The sequence below is a fragment of the Phoenix dactylifera genome, chromosome 10 (assembly GCF_051530095.1).
Source record: "Phoenix dactylifera cultivar Ajwa chromosome 10, Ajwa_hap1_PhDact_Kaust_v1.1, whole genome shotgun sequence".
NCBI lineage: Eukaryota > Viridiplantae > Streptophyta > Magnoliopsida > Arecales > Arecaceae > Phoenix > Phoenix dactylifera.
The window spans coordinates 29649100-29666878 of record NC_143199.1 but is presented as its reverse complement, the minus strand read 5'-3'; the positions used below and the strand labels follow the sequence as shown (position 1 = coordinate 29666878).

At 36.0% G+C, this 17779-nt stretch overlaps 1 protein-coding gene across 1 annotated transcript; it reads left to right on the top strand.

Moving 5' to 3' along the window:
- The first annotated feature begins 1725 nt into the window (after window positions 1-1725).
- ARP4 (actin-related protein 4) lies at window positions 1726-16411 on the top strand. Its single transcript, XM_008812986.6, has 20 exons — window positions 1726-2063; window positions 2209-2300; window positions 3007-3183; window positions 3308-3381; window positions 4680-4760; window positions 4863-4923; window positions 5049-5098; window positions 7029-7083; window positions 8241-8318; window positions 8430-8483; window positions 10475-10528; window positions 10603-10663; window positions 11944-11995; window positions 12201-12267; window positions 12822-12884; window positions 12984-13046; window positions 13406-13468; window positions 14042-14106; window positions 15868-15936; window positions 16104-16411. The coding sequence occupies exons 1-20, from the start codon at window positions 2051-2053 to the stop codon at window positions 16147-16149; spliced, it is 1338 nt and encodes a 445-aa protein (XP_008811208.1). The 5' UTR covers window positions 1726-2050; the 3' UTR covers window positions 16150-16411.
- Window positions 16412-17779: the final 1368 nt, after the last annotated feature.

Below are 17779 nucleotides of genomic sequence, written 5' to 3'. Positions count from 1 at the left end.
ATGCCAACACCAATATTATCATACGTATGATGATGTGGTATAGTGACTGATTTATTTATTTTTTTGGTCATACATGGCACTCCCTATTTCCCACTATCATTATCCATATGCCAAACTATTTATTCTTCTTCTTTTTTTCTCCATAACATGGCACTTCGAAAGTGTCCATTCATCGAATGTCATATCATCACCCATGTACTCCATCATCGCTCGTATTAACATTATCAAAATAAAAATTTACAGTTATTATATCACACCATCATCTATATACCAATATTAGCACCAGCAAGGAGAAAAACATCACTTATACAACTTTTTGATGACAAAAATTGGTCAGAATTGGCCAAAAGAACTACATTAAATCACACATGAGACAGTGACCTAATTAGATGTTTTAAATTATAAGAACTATTTAAAAATATTCGTAAAACTTGGAGGACCAAAAATATAATTTATCTCAAAGTTTTATATATGATATGGCATGCAAGAATTGACGTACCTCGTCAAAAATGTTGCTGAGTTAAATTACTGAGTTAATAGTGATAGAATTGAGAAATCTTCTGCGTGCATGCCGCTCAAAAGTATCACCCATCTATATTACGATGGCTCGATACAATAATTTTATAAAAGCAAATAAAAAAATATGTGGTCGTGTTGGTTTTGTGATTGGAGGATCTAACTCACCTATGGTGGTGGTGGGTTGGGTTACGACATCCATCTCTATGATACAATGATGCCTCCAACGAAATTGAGAGAGGCTTATGAAGGTTTTGTATATGCTGCGACTATATTGAGAGTAAAAAAAAAAAAAAAAGGAGGATAACTCGAGGTTAGTCATTGGCTGGATTATGAGCTTAGAAACTTAAGTTATTCATAGCCACCCTTTGCTCTTGGTATGTAGAGAACCAGTTTATCTATAGTGAATTTCAAAACTATCCATATTTACCGAGAGATAAATAGTGTGGTAGATTGGACAAATATACCGGCTACTTTACCGTCCCCACTCTTTAATTTTGCAATATTTCTGTATGATTGTATAATTTAGGCATCCCAATAAAAAAAAGTTTACAATGATTCAGTAGATGCGGAAATAATTTACAGTGAATAAAAAGTAGAATTTTAATTTAACACGGAAGTGGAGGGATGAATGAATATAGGGCTCGTTTGGTTCGCAGGAAAACGAAGGGGGAAAGTGTGGTCAACGGGAAAGTAATGAAATGCCTCTTGTTTGGTTGGAGTTTTCAAAGGAGAGAGATGGGAAAGTTGTATTCCCATGGGAATATGATTCCCACATTTCATGGGAAAGTCTTTCCCATGAGAAACATGGGAAAGTTACTTTCCCATGAGGTGGGAATCACTCCTTTTTTATTTTTTCCCAAAAAAACCCTTCAGCATTAAAGAAGCATTAAAGAGGCATTAAAGACCTAATTTTTATTAAGGGCATAATAGGAATTATACATAACTTTCCTAGGAAAGTGGATGGTCAACCAAACATAAGCACTTTGGAAATTAGTCACTTTCCCATGGTTAACCAAACATGTCAAAAGTACTTTCCTAGGTATCCTCTTCCTAGGAATCTGATTCTCAGGAATCATATTTCTAGAAGGGAAAATACTTCCCGCGAACCAAACGAGCCCATAGAAAGATAAGATATACGGTACTTTTGGACGACGTGGACGAAACCGGGATGCGATATCCGACGCGAAAGGGAGCCCGCTCGGCAGCAGGATCCAATCTCCAGTGAAAGCAGGTGTTTTAAACCCAGATCGACCGGGACTCGGTTCACCCGAGCATATAAACCCTTCCAAAGCCTCCCACTCACCTCACTTTTTTTCCGTCCGTTCTCGTCTTCGAGATCAAACCCAGTCCTGACCCTCTTCCCCTTCTCACCAGAATCCCTCTTCTCGAGTCTCCACTCCCTTTCCGTCGACCCTCGACGGGTCCGCGGTCTCCTCGAGCCACGCTCTCTCCGTCGCCAACGGCGAACGCTTCTTGGAGCTAGGGTTTCTCAGCGGAGCGCCCCCTCCCCCCGCGGGGGAAGTTCGGCATCATGTACGGTGGCGGTGAGTTCGATTGGAGCTTCTTTGATCTCATACCAGCTTCTTCTCCTTTCATCTCATCTTTTGGCTAACCCTAGAAAGATAGATGGAAACCAATTGGCAGTGATGTCGTCTGATTTACCGTCCACTGTTGGCTTCTGATGCGCAGATGAGGTCTCGGCCATAGTTATCGATTTGGGCTCTCACACGTGCAAAGCTGGTTATGCTGGGGAAGACGCTCCGAAGGCAGTGTTTCCCTCTGTAAGTATATCTCGAAGTGCGATGCATTGTGCATAACTTTGCTGCAAATTTTAATTTTGGTGCAGTTATGCCACATTTTATACTTTTCTCCTATTATGACATTTTTTCGGCCATTTTCTGTTCTTTATCTGTATTTTTTGATGTGTCGGCTCAAAAAAAGGGGAAATTCAAGTTACTATTTGCCTCGTCAGTCTGGGCTTCAATATTAGTTATTAATGTACTTTGGAAGTTGTGGTTTATAGTGATAAATCTCATGCAAGGTTAGTTGTTTTGAAAAAACTCTGTCAACTTAAACAAACATTGATTAAAATTACTATTCCTTAGTGCTATCCATTTGATGCAAAAGAACAAATTGTGGTGCATCATTATATCCTTCAGATTATATTCTATTCAAATTCACAACTTTGTACTTTGGCAATTTGACATTCTTTTTCTGATCTTCATTACCTTGCTACCTTCCATGATCATCATTTTTTTTATGTGCCATGCATAATGATGGATAACTGACTTTCCTTCAAAAAACTGATGCGTAATTTGTTTTTCAAGGATATAAATCTGTTGTGCATTCTTTTTTATTTTTATTTTCAATACAACAGGATAAATATTTACTTTTGACAAATCAAAATGTGATAATATAGTTGTAACATGTTTGATTTTAAGGAAAGTTGGCCCATGTTTTGTTCTGATTAATGTTCTGCTTCCTTAGGTAGTTGGCTCGATTGATCAAGTAGAAGCCAACAATGATGTGAAGTCTGAGAAGGAATCTGAACCTGCATCAGATTCTAAAAATGGTGTCAAGCCACTTGATTCAGATAAATCGAAGGCCAAACGGAAGTTGTATGTTGGTTCTCAAGCCCTTGGGTACAGACGAGACCATATGGAGGTCAGGCAGCTAAGAGGCTTATGCTTGTGTTTTTGTACCTTTCAAGGATTGATATAATTTGTTTTTTTTTTTGCAAAATTTTAGTAGCTTTCCTATTGCCATTATTTTTATTAATTTTGTTTAGGTGATGTCACCTATAAAAGATGGAGTTGTTGTTGATTGGGATGTTGTTGACAATATATGGGATCATGCTTTCAGGTATGAGCTGTTTATTATGCTGATCTAGCTAGCTTCTGTGATGTCAAATATGAGAGCGATTCTTATTTTGTGTTTTGTCTTTATCATAGTCTCATTCACCTATATTAGATGCTATGAGTTTGCAATCTGTAATTAAGCTAGTTCACATTTTCTTTATCTATTTAGCAATAAATTTTAGCCTGGGCCATGATATCATGCACTGGAATAAATTTCATTAAGGTATTCTACAATAATAAAACCTGTACAGCTGTTCCTCATGGATGAATGTGTCCTTGTCTTGGTGTCAAGTATCTTATAGTTCATTGTTTCATTTGTGAAGAACAGCCAATGCATGCAATTGCATATTTTAGTATTTAAATTCATTTGCATATATTCCATCTTTTTATATACAATAGTAGCTTTATTATTCATGCCACCTTTGAGCATTATTACATCATGCAGTAGCCAAATCTCATCTGTTTTATTCATTATGCTGTCTATGCATTAAAGTAAGCTGGTGAATGTTTTTCACCAAATCATAAGGGTGCAGAAACACACATTTACATGGTTTGGTGGCTCCTTATTTGTAGTTGTTGTTTGTAACCTATGCTTTACTATTATTACATTTGAAATTTATTATCTGATATATTCGATTGGTTTACTCTCTTGGTCTAATGGTGGCAAGTGCAGCATGTTTTCTGTTTGTTAATTAGTAACTACTGTTATCTGGAATGTCTGTTGGAGAGTTTTATAAGTGCCCAACAGATACATGATTTCCAAGACATCGGTTCAGGCACACGGTGCTGATTGAGTTTGTTGGCCTCTATGTATATTAGTATGTGAAGGCCACCCCTAACCCCCCCCCCCCCCCCCCCCCTCTCCCTTTTTTTAATGAGAAGGGACATTCCCATCTTCTCTCATTGTTTAATTAGTGGAAAGGAACTGGGCATCCAATTCACTTATTGATAAATAGTTTGGATGTCCTGGTTTCAGACTTGTTAATACGCTTATTAGTATCTAAGATTGAGTTAATGCTTTAAGCATGAACCATATCATAACCAATTAAACCGGCATGCCTAGACAGATTATGAAATCATTGACATGTGATTTCATACAGTATAACAGTGTTTAAATGAGTCACACAATGCTGGAATTATGTTTTATGATCACAAAATCATATTTGTTTCTGTGCCTATTGCGACTGCTGTTTGGTTTTCATGTCAATCCTGGGAAGCATATTCTCATGGTGATTAGAGAAGTGATTTTGTTTGATATCACTATGTGAATAATAGTTACTATGACTATGCTGTCTTTCACAGGGAGCGGTTATTAATTGATCCCAAAGAACATCCAATGCTGCTTGCAGAACCATCTTGTAATACTCCTCAGCAAAGAGAAAGGTGATCTGGTTCCTTACTACATGGGACTGAGATTTGTTATTTCTGTACTTATGTCGGTGTTGGATATGCATGATTGTAACCATTTTGTTTAATGTTTGACAGGGCAGCAGAGCTCATGTTTGAGAATTACAAAGTCCCAGCTTTATTTTTAGCAAAAAATGCCGTATTCTTTCAGTCCATTCTTCATTGAGACACTTAGCATAATCATTAAGGCCTTTTCTAAGCTTTGCGTTTTCTCCTACTGGTTAGCATATGCATATGGTTGACTATATTAACTTCCACTGCCAGGTTCTCACATCTTTTGCATCTGGGCGAGCTACATCTCTTGTTGTTGATAGGTAGGATATTTATGCTTGCTGAAATTCTTTCCCGCTGTCCTTTCACTTGCATTTTGTATGTCAGGAGCTATATTTACATGCAGCCACACTTGAGTGCATTTTTAAAATTTGATGTACTCAGCTATTAGTTTCTCCAAGTCTGGCAAACTTTATTTTTTAGTGCAGCACAAGTTTCTGTTTTTTGATGATATGATACTTTTAATGTAGGCTTTTCTTGTTTTAAAATGATCAGCCTCAGTTACAAAGGTTTATAATGGGTAATTGAAATCACATGATGTAAAAGCAGCTGTATAATGATGCACATACATTGATTCTAAAACCATGACCTGGCTGTGGCTCAAGTGTTTAATTTAGCATTCTTGATTAATAATTTGGCCATGTACGTTGGTAAACGTTTTCGGAGTTCGATCATGTGAAACTGACGTATCCATAGCAAAGTTTGACCATTGAACACTGGTATATTCTCTATGCTTGGTCCTTCCTGGAGGTTGCTATGTGATAAAAGTCAAATCATGCGATCTCTTGCTACTTGGTCATTAGGGAAGTGGTGGCATTGGGATCAAAGTATAGAAGTTTAATTCCAATTTCTGAAGTATTTAGATTTAATGTTTAATCTCCAAAATCTCACTGGATAATTGAAGCCTTCTGTTAATTCATGACAACTGACATCAACTAATATTTGGCCAATGTATCCTTTTTGACTAGTTTTTGCAAGTAGATCAGTGTCTTAGGGTTGTTTTGACTTGATCTTCTTTCCCGCAGGAGCTCATTGCCCTTCTATAATTCTTTGGCTACACTTTTAGAATTCCTTTTTTTGTGAATGTTAATTGTTTTACAAATCAAAGTAGGGATGTGCTTACCCTAACTGTTTCTTTGATTCTTGTTTATCGCCACTTCATATGCTTGCAGTCTTCTAGAATCACAAGTTGCATATTACCTTGTTAACCTGTCTATTACTGGACTTTATTTCCTAGGGTTGTCCTGTTTCGGTGGTTTTTGTGCACCATTTTTTTTGTTTTTGTGTTTTTGTGGTTGCCTAGTAGGACAACTGACTTAGTTATGTTATTCAACGTGCAAGATTATAAACATATATATGATACACCTTGCAAACGTATATCTTCCATATCTCTAACAGGTTGCCGAAGGCACGAAGCTTAGTGTACCATCACTCTCTAACAACTAAATATTCTAAACCTGTTTTTATGCACTGAGGGAGTGTATTCAGATATCACTGTGGTTTTGGATTTTGATAATATGCTTATCTTGTTAATTTAACCCTTGCAATTGAACCATGCTGCTTCATGTATGAGCATTTTTGATAGGGATGAGATAGCAGACACTCTTGGGTCAGTATAAGTCAATCAAGTGTCAGTATGTCTATATTATATAATCCAATTATTCTGGGAACTCTAGCAATATTTGTTATATCAAGTTAAATAAATTTTGTCCCTGAATACTTGCAGTTTGGAGCTTTGGTCAGTTGGTGGGCTTATCTTGGTCAAGTTAAATTTTGCAACATGAAAATTTGGTCTAAACTGTGTAGGGGTGAACTGTTTTTTACATGTCTTTATGTCAACGCGTGTGTATATATCTATAAATGTGTGCATGCATGTGAGCACATCTGCATGTGGTGCTACAAGAAATGTTTATCCTTTTGCAGTTCTCATGTTATTTTCAGTATTTATAACCATTAAAAAGGCTTTTTTTTTAAGCTCCCAAATTGCCACATTTTTTTATTTCTTAATTACATGGGTCTCACTATCATTTCTTAGCTTTTATTGTTGGCAGTACTTGGCACACTTTAGGAATTTGGTGTGGTTGCTTCTTGGATGTCTGCATTTGCTATTGGAATTTTCCTTATTGCTCAAATATCATTGAAACATTACAATCCTACCAAGACTAGCAATAAGAAACAGTATTTCTGATGCAGCGGGGGTGGATCCACAACCGTTACTGCTGTTCATGATGGCTATGTTCTTCAAAAGGTATTGTACTGCTGCCTTAGGCAAAGTAACTTAAAACATGTGATGATATGTGCAATTCAAACACATTGCAGCTATTTCAGTGAGCTTGATGGCATAACAGCTTAGCATCATTCTAAATAAAGCATTTCCAATATTAGTACATGACTGTATTTCTACAAGGATGCAAGTGCTTATTATAGTGCTTTCTGTGCCTTATTTTGTTTCATTTGATAAAGTTATTAGATTTAATGGGGGTTATTATGCACTGTTGCATGGATTGCCATTCACATATATGTAGGTAAGATATGTATCATCAAAAATTAAACTAATCTTTGAATGACTGAATAATGGTAGTAAAATCCTATCAAGTTTTGGAATCTGAGTAGGTGAAATGGGCTGGTTGGTTGGGCCACCCTGAGCCTCTGTGCAGCCCGAATTGTTTAAGATGTGCCAGGGCTTAATGGAGTATGATTTTATTTATTTTGTAGACCACTTCCAATCCCATCTGACTTATGAAAGTCCGGTTCCAGATGATCTTTATTGTTTTGAAAATAATATATTATTTTCTACATGATTATGTGAAGGAAGAAGCTGCTGCACTTCCTCATGGCTTATGGTTGGAATTGCATACCAGCTAGCTGGACTAGGTTGGTTAACACTAGTTTGATACCCAAGTGACATCCCTAACCCTTAGCCCAAGCTTGACTTAGACCAGTTTGCTTCTGTCCAGGACTGCTTGGATGCATTTGTGTCTTGGCTAGGTCTAAACTATAGAAGAAGTTTTAACCTGGTTGAAACATACCCAGTTTCACTCTAAATTCATCTTCAGGCTGGTTATAGCTGTTAAGTACAGCTTACCACACAGCATACATACAGCATCTGTAGTATATGCTTGCAAGACATCACACAGGGGCATTAAAAATTGTCTGTGAATATATATCACTTAGAGGAAATACTCGAGTTCGGCCAAGGATTTCAGGCTTGAGCCCCACACAACCTGATCAACCCTGCCCAACCACCTAAAATTTAGGCTGGGTGAAGCACGGCCTGTGCATGATTTTTTGAGATTAAACTGGCCTATACATGATGAAATGAGCACTTCTATGTTTGACATTTTAGAAGTGCCATATGCACTCAGATTCTTTTTGATTTTAGCATGGTTGTTTGAGTGGCTGTAGGCTGCGGCAAAATCACCAATTGGAGGTGAATTCCTGACCGAGTGTATGATGAAAAGCTTGGAGAGCAAAGGCATTGTGGTATGTTAACTAATAATTGGGTTTAGAACCAAATGATTATTTTGTAGTTGCTAATTCATGATTGCAGAGTGCTGCATTGGCTTTACTCACATTTGATATATGGATTTTCAGTTGAAGCCTAGATATTCCTTCAAGAGAAGGGAAATGCGACCCGGAGAATTTCAGGTAGCTTCCTTATGAAAATTTGGTCTGAGCTTGCAAACTTTTTTCTTAATTATATATATGCGGTTACATTAAATTTTTTTTATCTCTTTTGTCAAGATATATTATTTTTAAATTTGTCTTTCTTCCCTGTGGTGCATCTTATTTTAGAATTAACCTAATAACTCTAAAAATCATGATGCCCATTAAATTAAGATACAGTATTTTCTTTCCATCTTACTTAATACTGGGAAACAAAAACTCTTGATATGCTAATTTTGTGGTTAGCTGCAACTAGTACAAATTGACCTTTTCAGTACTTCAATGGATGTGTACGTGAGAGAAGGGGAGGTTCAAGACCACATGTGAAAACATAAGTCAAACTAAGACAAAATCATTTGTATGGTGGGACAATGGCTGCTGTTCCATTAGCTAAAGATCAGGTCTAAAGTTGAATGCTATTGCTATATCCTATGCTATGTGGTTAGTTTACCAATTGTATTAAAAGCATTTAAGTAAATTCTTGTTAAGTATATCTAACCTACATTTAGTGGATTTCTAGGGAGTCTAATAAGTGACTAATGAAGAAAAGATTGCTTTCAAGAAATGGAAAAAAAATATAATATAAAGGACTTGGAAAGATGTGGAAATGCTAACAAAGTTCTATGACAGCTTTTAAGGCTGAAAGTCCACCATATGATGACCTATATGGTAGATTTGTCTTTGGAAAAGGTGAGAAGAGTTGTAGCAAGTAAATTGAGGGGAGAAAACTTGCGAAAGATGATGATGGAGGATTTTGTTGAAAGCATTGAAGGAAAATGATCGTAGTACTCATATAATGTTTTGTGGTTCTAGTTTTGTTGGGCTTGCATCCATTTACTTGGCCTTGATGAACAAATTAAGATGCATATTGTGAAAGATGAGGTGGTTCTGCAACTGACATTTTTGACATTTTTCTGGGGTATGACTACTGTTTCGCGTCCCATTAATTTTTAAAAGTATTTTATTTATTCTGAGGAATAATAGTTATGCACAAAGCAGATGGGTATAAGTTTTAATCTCATGAACACATGAATGCATCATGCTCTCATATGCCCTATGCCCTCTTGATAACACATTCCTGAGCTTGTACTGTGAGAATAATTACATTCAGGTTTGGTATTCCAAGTTCAAAACAATGTAGCGAGACGTTGGAGATTGGAAAAAAGAAACATTATTTCATCAATTCTGGTTGCAGATAGCAATCAGGTTTTTCTCTTGTTGGAGCACGTTACATCCCCTCCAAAATTTGAATGAGAATTGCATTGCAAACTCGTCTCAAATCTGATTACATGCATGGCTTCATTATCTCATGAAGTAACGCAGCATTTGATTCAGTGTGAATTGCAATTTGCAGGACTTCAACTTTTGATCTCATTATACCAGAGCACTTGACAAGTTGGAAGTATCGATCTGATAGTTATGCTTTCATGTTTCTGAAAGCTACAGCAGATTTCTAATTGCTATGATAACACTATGTATGGAGTAAAAGATGTTCTTGGAAAGCTTTAAGTTTGTCAAAGTAACAATTATGCTCTCTAGAAACATTAAAACGTTTACTTGGGTAACTTGTCAAAATTTTATAGATCATTGAATGCACTATAGATGAAGACATATTCGAGATTTTGTTTATAAACAAATCAACTGGAAAAGGGAACTCCTGTAGAAGTATAGGCTGGATAGTTAGACTAAGCATAATGAATTTGAATAAATGGTAACCTGATTCTGTTTGTACAAAGTCTTCTATCATTAAAAAAAATGCAGCATTAAATACGAAGTGGCATGCTTTTCATATTTAGAAGTACTATGCTTCAGATTTTTCATGAATTTGTCAAAAATATCTTTTCGTTTCGCTATCTGGATGTAATTTGTAGTCTCTCATGTAATTCTTTCAAAGCCCCAAATAGTTTAGATTGACAATACTCTGTTTCTATTATATTTAACTATTTGTCTCTTTTATTTTATATTTTTCACAGACAATAGATCTTGATTTTCCAAATACCACAGAAAGCTACAAGCTGTACTCCCAGGTCTGTTTTCAATCCATGATTAAAAAAAATAGTAGCCATGTTGATTGTGTTGTGACTGAGATTGCTCGTTGCAGAGGGTAATAGCTGGTGACATCAAGGAATGCGTATGTCGAGTACCAGATACTGCATTTGATGGTATATCTCAATTCCATATGACATAAATAATTGTGAACATCAATACTTGGTCTGATGGCTGAAGTTTGAAGATAATGTACCTCCTTTCATTTTTATCGGTACTTAATTGTTAAATTTTCTCATTCTGATATTACTGTGCATGTGGTCACTCGGTAAAGGAAAAACATGTTATCTGTCAGGTGTTTTAGCTAATTTTCCCGTCTTATGTTTTTAGGACAATTCATTCTAAGTCATAAGCATAAGAACATTCAATCATGAAGTATCTTTCAAACACTTATTTTATTTTTCTGAAATCATCTAAAAGATCTGATGCATAATTATTTATTGAGAATTGTGTGCTGTATACCGTATATATGTTTTTATTGGTGTTGGTAATTAGGATTTTGTACATATAGAACCCCATCAGATTTGTCGGACAGAATATTGTAGCTCTTGACATTTTGTGGTTACTCTTTATTTGTGAAAGATTATCTCTGCATTTGGCTGATGTCTGAGATCGGTCTTCAGAAATTCTTTGATGCTAGTGGTAACCGTTGTCAGAAGAGAATATTTTCTATTTTTTAGCTATCTTGTAGCTCATTGGAAATCTAGTGAAGTTCGATAATGTTGTTATAATATCGCATGCAGAATGCAGCAGGTGAGGACCTTCCATTTTGGAGTATAACCAACTTTGTCATTCTACAATGAAGTGATAATGGCTTTAGCAATCGCTACATTCTGGAAGGACTGTTACTTCATGTTTTTTATGAAGATCTTGATATGAGTAATTTTATAAAAGCCTAAAGGGGCTAATGGTGGTGAGCGGCATCCTTAGTAAAATCAAATGGTTATATAGGTAGATGAAGTTGAACAGGAAGCATTGTAGGAGCCAGGAGGAAAGATTTAAGTTACCATGTGATGGTGTCGTCATGGTGTAGAATTACTCATTGTACTATATGTCATAATGTCTACTAGCATGAAAAGTACCTGGTTTTAAAAATCTTTTCTCACAATTGAAAGGCACCAGCCTTATGCGGATCCATGGTAGAAAATTCTATACTTTAAGATATATATTCAAACAATGAGGTAATTGGCTGGAATTGACATTATTCATTGGAATTTACTGTGGAGGGAGAAAATCTAAGATCTGAAGTCAGATTGCTTTAAATCTAATTCACTGATCCGATTTGCAATATAAGTGAGCTATTTTCTGCAACTCTGTTTTGTGATTCTGTTCTTTGACTTTAGCTCTAGTATGTTTGAATGGAAGCAAACTAACCTGGAAAAGCCTTTTGTTGCAGAGACTGCATATGCGAATGTTCCTATGACTTCTTATGAGCTCCCTGATGGGCAGTAAGTTCATTACCATTATTATGCTTAAATTTGTATGGAATAGTTGGGTATGATGTTTTCTTCTCCTAAATTGCCAGGGTCTATTCTCTGTATATAGTCATGCTTTACGTTCATATCTTTGTTCATTGGTTTCAACTCAGGGTATTGCAAAACTCATCATATACCGTGCATTTTTATAATATACCTTTTTAATTATGTGATGCAGAACAATTGAAATTGGTGCCGATAGATTCAAGATTCCTGATGTTCTATTTAACCCATCATTAGCCCAGGTATACAATTGAAATTTCTTTTGTGGAATGATGTTTTTCCTTTTTCTGTTTCCATGTGAAAGATACTTCTCAATGCAATGAAATAACCCACAAAGATAACTGAAATTCTGAATCACCTGAAACTAGCCACAATGTCATGCATTCTTTTGACAAGGTAGCTGAAGTTCTCCATAAGAACTCTACCCTGTTTTTCCAATTTCTACTTCAATCTAACAATGAATTTCTTATATGGACATGGTCATTCTGCTGACCTATGTAATTTTGATGTTTAGTTTTGTGTAGTTTAGACATATGGCTCATGTTAAACTCATGATGCTACTGAATACTGATAATATGAACTTCCACAATTATAATTGTTTGTAAGTGTATCTAAAAAACAGCTGATGCATGAAGTGTTACAACTTGGTTGTTCTTGTGTTCATTTGTGTGAATGATTTGGTCCAAGTAAATACAGATTGAGATCTTAGTTTTTCCATTCTGTCTATTTTTTCTGATTTTTTATATCAAATAATTGCTCATGTATATTTATTTCTGCATTGGATGTGGAACATTAGACAATTCCGGGCATGGAGAGCTATGCAGATTCTGCTATACCTGTTCGTGGTCTTCCACAAATGGTGAGCTCGTCCTTGTCGTTTTTCTTTTCAGTGAGTATTTAAATCTAATCTTGCTAAATTTGCTAAGTTTTTGGCTTTTTGGCTTGTCTTTTTGTTCAGGTCATTGAGAGCATAAATAAATGCGACGTAGACATTCGGAGAGAACTATTTAGCAGCATTTTGGTAAGTTTACATGCCCATTTTCAATATTTTTTTGGATGATTTGATCATTAATGTTTTCATTTTGCCCTAATGCTGATAATAATGTTTCTATTCAATTGCGTGTTATTCCATATGGTTTTCCACTATGTTTAAGAGCAAGAGAGAATGCTGATTATTGATATTTCTTCACAAGATTTGATTTTGATAAAATGATTGCTATGGTAGTTTCTGTAAGGATAAAACTATACAAAAAATATTCTTGCATCAGAGAAGGGAAACTAGTGCTAGATATAATCATCTCAGTTAGTTTCTGGATTCTCCCCCCTCTGTTTCCTGAATTTTAAATGTTGTTCTGGTTAATCCTCCTTTTCAATGAACAGCTTGCGGGTGGCACAGCATCAATGCAACAGTTAAAGGAGCGGCTTGAGAAAGAGTTGATGGAGGTAGAGTTTACCAACAACCACATCCATTGTGTTTGCTATCCCATAGCTGCCAATTTGTTGTATGACAATTTAAACATACTATTTCAAAGTAACCCATCTGTGCAAGTGGAATGGCAAATAATGTTTCAGAGAATTTTTCTTAGGATGGGGTTTTATGTTCTTATTGGTAGCAAAACTTGCAATTGTCAGAATAATATACTTGCAGTCATCTTTTAAAATTAGTCATGTCTTGGCCTTGAAATATTAGAAAAATTGAATCCAATAAATATTTTCTTTATTTTGGTTAACAATATACTACCTCATCTTTCTCCTCAAATCTGAAAAGCTTTTGTTACTTCTGTTTGATTAATTGACTCAAGTAAGTTGACCGAACATTAAATCATCTTGGCTTTTATTATTTTCATATATCTTGTCTTCTATCCTTTTCTTGATGTATGCTAAGCTTCCGAAGGCCTAAGTTTTGTAGGGGTAGCCGAGGAACAAACTAATTGTTTGCATGCTTATAATGCACAGCGATGATTTTAATTTTAAATTGGAATACCATTCTGATTTCCATTGCATCGTTTTCTTTAGGAGGCTCCTCAAGCTGCACGTGTTAAGGTACTAGCAAGTGGGAACGCGATAGAAAGGCGATTCAGGTCATATTTATTGTTCTCTCAAAAAATCTTGATTTTATATATCATTTGTTTATTTAATTGTGTCATTTTTTCTACAAAACTGGCACATTTATAGTTAGCAACCACCTGAAACCTACTTTACTATTAAATTTTCAAGCTTGTCTATTCTTTTTATATGTGCATCTCATGTCTTATCTATATATATTTTGGAGGTGGGTGAGCTTGGAACAGCTTGTATAAATTCTTCAAGTACCATTAAGCTTCTAATAAGTTAGATGGCGGTATACAGTTTTGAAGCTGGATGGACTTATTTTTGTACATCCAACTTTGGCAGACTTGAGGTGGGTCATAGTTTGAGATTTCGCCTAACTGATAGTGGAAGCAAATGTTAGGATGAAATGTAAATCTCCTGAAGGAGTTTACATTTGTATCAGATGTAGGGTTTTGAATAGAGTGGATTTTAGTGTTGAAGATATGATGGTCAATCTCGATATGCACCACCTGCTAGTAGCAACCTACTTGCCTAAGACATTTTGTGAAAAAGTTAATAACCCTTGTAACAGTGTGTGAACTATATATTCGAAGCTTGGTAAAGGGAAAAGATGCTTTCTCAACCAGCGCTGATCACCTCTCTAAGACTACGAGAGGAACCCACGTGGATATCAACCATAGCTGCTGCCCTCACTTGAAAAACTTATCCCTAACATTGCTTTCTCCGCTGGATGGTCCTAAGACTTTTGGTTCCCACAACTACTTATTGCTACCATGATTTAAGGTAAACCCTTTATTTATCATGTACATTGACCATAATTTTGATCATCCAGTCACACTTCTCAAAAACTCCTGTCCTTACATTAACATGACAAATACAGACATTATCACGTGTAAAACTATAAGTTATCTAAGTTCAGGTATTTTAAACCACATGTTGTATTGTCCTGAGTTATAAATTCACTATCCACAAGAACAGAGGACCTGCTTGTTTGGTGCATTAGTTTAATTTTATTGAAATCAAGGAATGGAACCTGCTCTTTAGTTTCATTTTAAATCTGACAACGCTTTTTACTGTTCAATTCTAGAAAACCTAAATTTTCTGGTGTTTCTTTTCCTACAATGTTAACACTGCTGCTTCTTGCTCGATTTTGAAGAACTGATAGTCTGGTATCATTGCTCGATGGTTTTTATTATATAGTTGGTGAATGCTTTGCATGGTGCAGTACATTTATGTTGGACTATTTTGATTTTCCCATGTCATCTGACTTTTAATATGCTCAACTAATCTATAACAAGCCTTGTTTATGTGCAATACACGGGTGGCAAATTTCCTGTACCATAGTTCCTTTTATTAGCTCAACTAAATCTAACTTCTAATGGCTCTTGGAAGAGGTAAATTGTCAGTCATAATCCAGCCAGCAACTATCAACTCAGGCAAACCATACGTTCAACAGCCAACGCTTCATAGACTAAGATTTGGAATATCTCAAATGTATCTTGCCTCATTTTGCAAAGGCTTTGCGATTACATTTGTATTTTTTTTTAAAAGAGGAAGTTAAAATCTTCATGTAGGATGTATCAGTTTTTTCTATCTTGTTGGAGGCTCATGCATCTGCATTTATCTGATAGTTTATGTATAAGTTGATTCAGGAGATATGTTTAGTAATAGTGATCATGAAACCTGATTGCATCAAAGCGAAGAATCTCTTTGTTCTTTAACAGCTGTTCATCGCTGTTTCTGTATGGTTTGCACCATATAATGGGTCTGTATATGAATAATCATTGCAGTGTTTGGATAGGAGGAAGTATTCTGGCATCTCTTGGGTCATTTCAGCAAATGTGGTTCTCCAAAGCAGAGTGAGTTTTTATTTTTTATTTTTTGTTTTTTTTTTCGAATGAAAAATATCACCTTTCATTCTGTTATTACCTGCAAGCACAAAATGGTTTGGTGAACCAACATATTCTTAGAATAGCTTATCTATCCATCATGTGGAGGTAGTACCTGTGCATTTGTGTTGTGGCAGGTATGAAGAGCATGGAGTTTCATATATTCAGAGAAAATGCCCTTAGGTATGACTTCAGGCAAGCATAATGGCATGTTGACATGAAGAATGTGGCCGTTCGGTGCCCCCAAGCTGGAGTCGTATTTGTTGCTATCTGATGATGTTTCTCTTCTGATGACTGAAGAATGGTGTACTATTATTATCAATATTTTCTGATTAATCTGTCATTTTTTAATTTTGCTAAATTTTCAGGAATGTAGGAAAAGAATGTAATTTGACTCTACTGCAACAGTTACAGATTATAGCAGCACATTTTCTCTTGTTCTGAATCTCTCACTTAACAGTACTTTGGCTTTGGGGTCCTGAAAACGTGACAATACATTTGCTTCTTGTTCTGAGCATGAACCTTGTTGAGCGAGGTGATTCAGAGCTCATTACCCTACTATGTCATTTCTGCTGCTTGTAGGAGTCCTGAACTATACCAAAACCTAGAGTACTCTTTCATGGTATGAATACTCAGCGTGATTGCTCAACTTATTCGCAGTTTGTTCATGCTCCAAATGATTGGCAATGAATCGCCCCCATAGTTTCGAGTGATTTCTGTATTCTCGGATTTTGAAGAATCCAACCTTGGCACCTGCTTAGTATGTAGCATTCTAAACCGTTTCAAGCTGAGAGGTGACATCATTTTCAAGATTCAGTGATCTCTTTGTTGGCAAAATGTCTGGATCCAAATATGAACATGCAGATGGAGTATCTTTATCTGATTTGTTTACCGTTGCTTGATAACCCGATTCATGCAGGACGTGTACCTTTGTGCTTTGCTGCCTCTTTGAACTCGGTAATCACAATTAGAGAAAACTCTTTGATTTCTCAAATGACCTGCCGTTACAAAGAGGATGATGAGAGAACAGCCTTTTTATTTCCAAAATTTAATTTTCCACCTTTCCTCTCTTTCATTCCTCTCTCTCTCTCTCTCGCTCCTCTCTCTCTCTCTCTCTCTCGCTCGCTCTCTCTTCTTTCCTCCTATGCATGCGTGCATTCTTGTTGGTCTGGTTAATCCAACGAAAGTTCAACTTAGTCATAGTAAAAGGAGATCTAACTTGATACAAGCAAGCATGCGCGAGAATATAGAATTTGCGGAGTAAGGGATAATTATTGATCTCAACATCTCCAGCTCTCCAAAGAATGTCCAAAACTTTTGGCCTTGCATCAATTGCTTCTCGCGGGATCATTGGTCTCGCATCATGATAAATAGGGACTTGCCGCAAGCAAAATTAAAGAAAAAGTTTAAATTGTTTATTGATAATTACTAAATATCAAAAGAGTATAACTAGGATTTATTTATAGGGTATGGGTCAACTCTTACACTAACTTTCCTCAAAACAAGAAAAGGAGTCCTTGAAGCGGCCTATATATAGGCCTCCTAGTTAGATTTGGATTTTTTTTTTTTTCCTTCTTTGCTGCATCAACTGTCCTTGGCTTGCAAAATTTGGCTCTCGACAAATTCCCTACCAGCCACTCTTCATAAAGATCCGAGTTGAGTTTCTTATCTTTAGTCTTCTTCTTGGTAAAAACAGGAAGCCCTTTTGTGGGTAAACGGTGAGATATTTTTCATTTATCTTGAATGTATATATCTTAGCCTCTTCTCGGTGAATGGCGTCTCTGTCATAGATCCAAGAACAACTAAATATACC

What these genes read in the sequence shown, in the direction of transcription:
- ARP4 (XM_008812986.6), top strand. An exon ending in CGAAGGCAGTGTTTCCCTCT is followed by an intron (nt 2,301 to 3,006) that starts GTAAGTATATCT and finishes CTGCTTCCTTAG; the next exon opens with GTAGTTGGCTCGATTGATCA. An exon ending in TGCGACCCGGAGAATTTCAG is followed by an intron (nt 8,484 to 10,474) that starts GTAGCTTCCTTA and finishes TATTTTTCACAG; the next exon opens with ACAATAGATCTTGATTTTCC.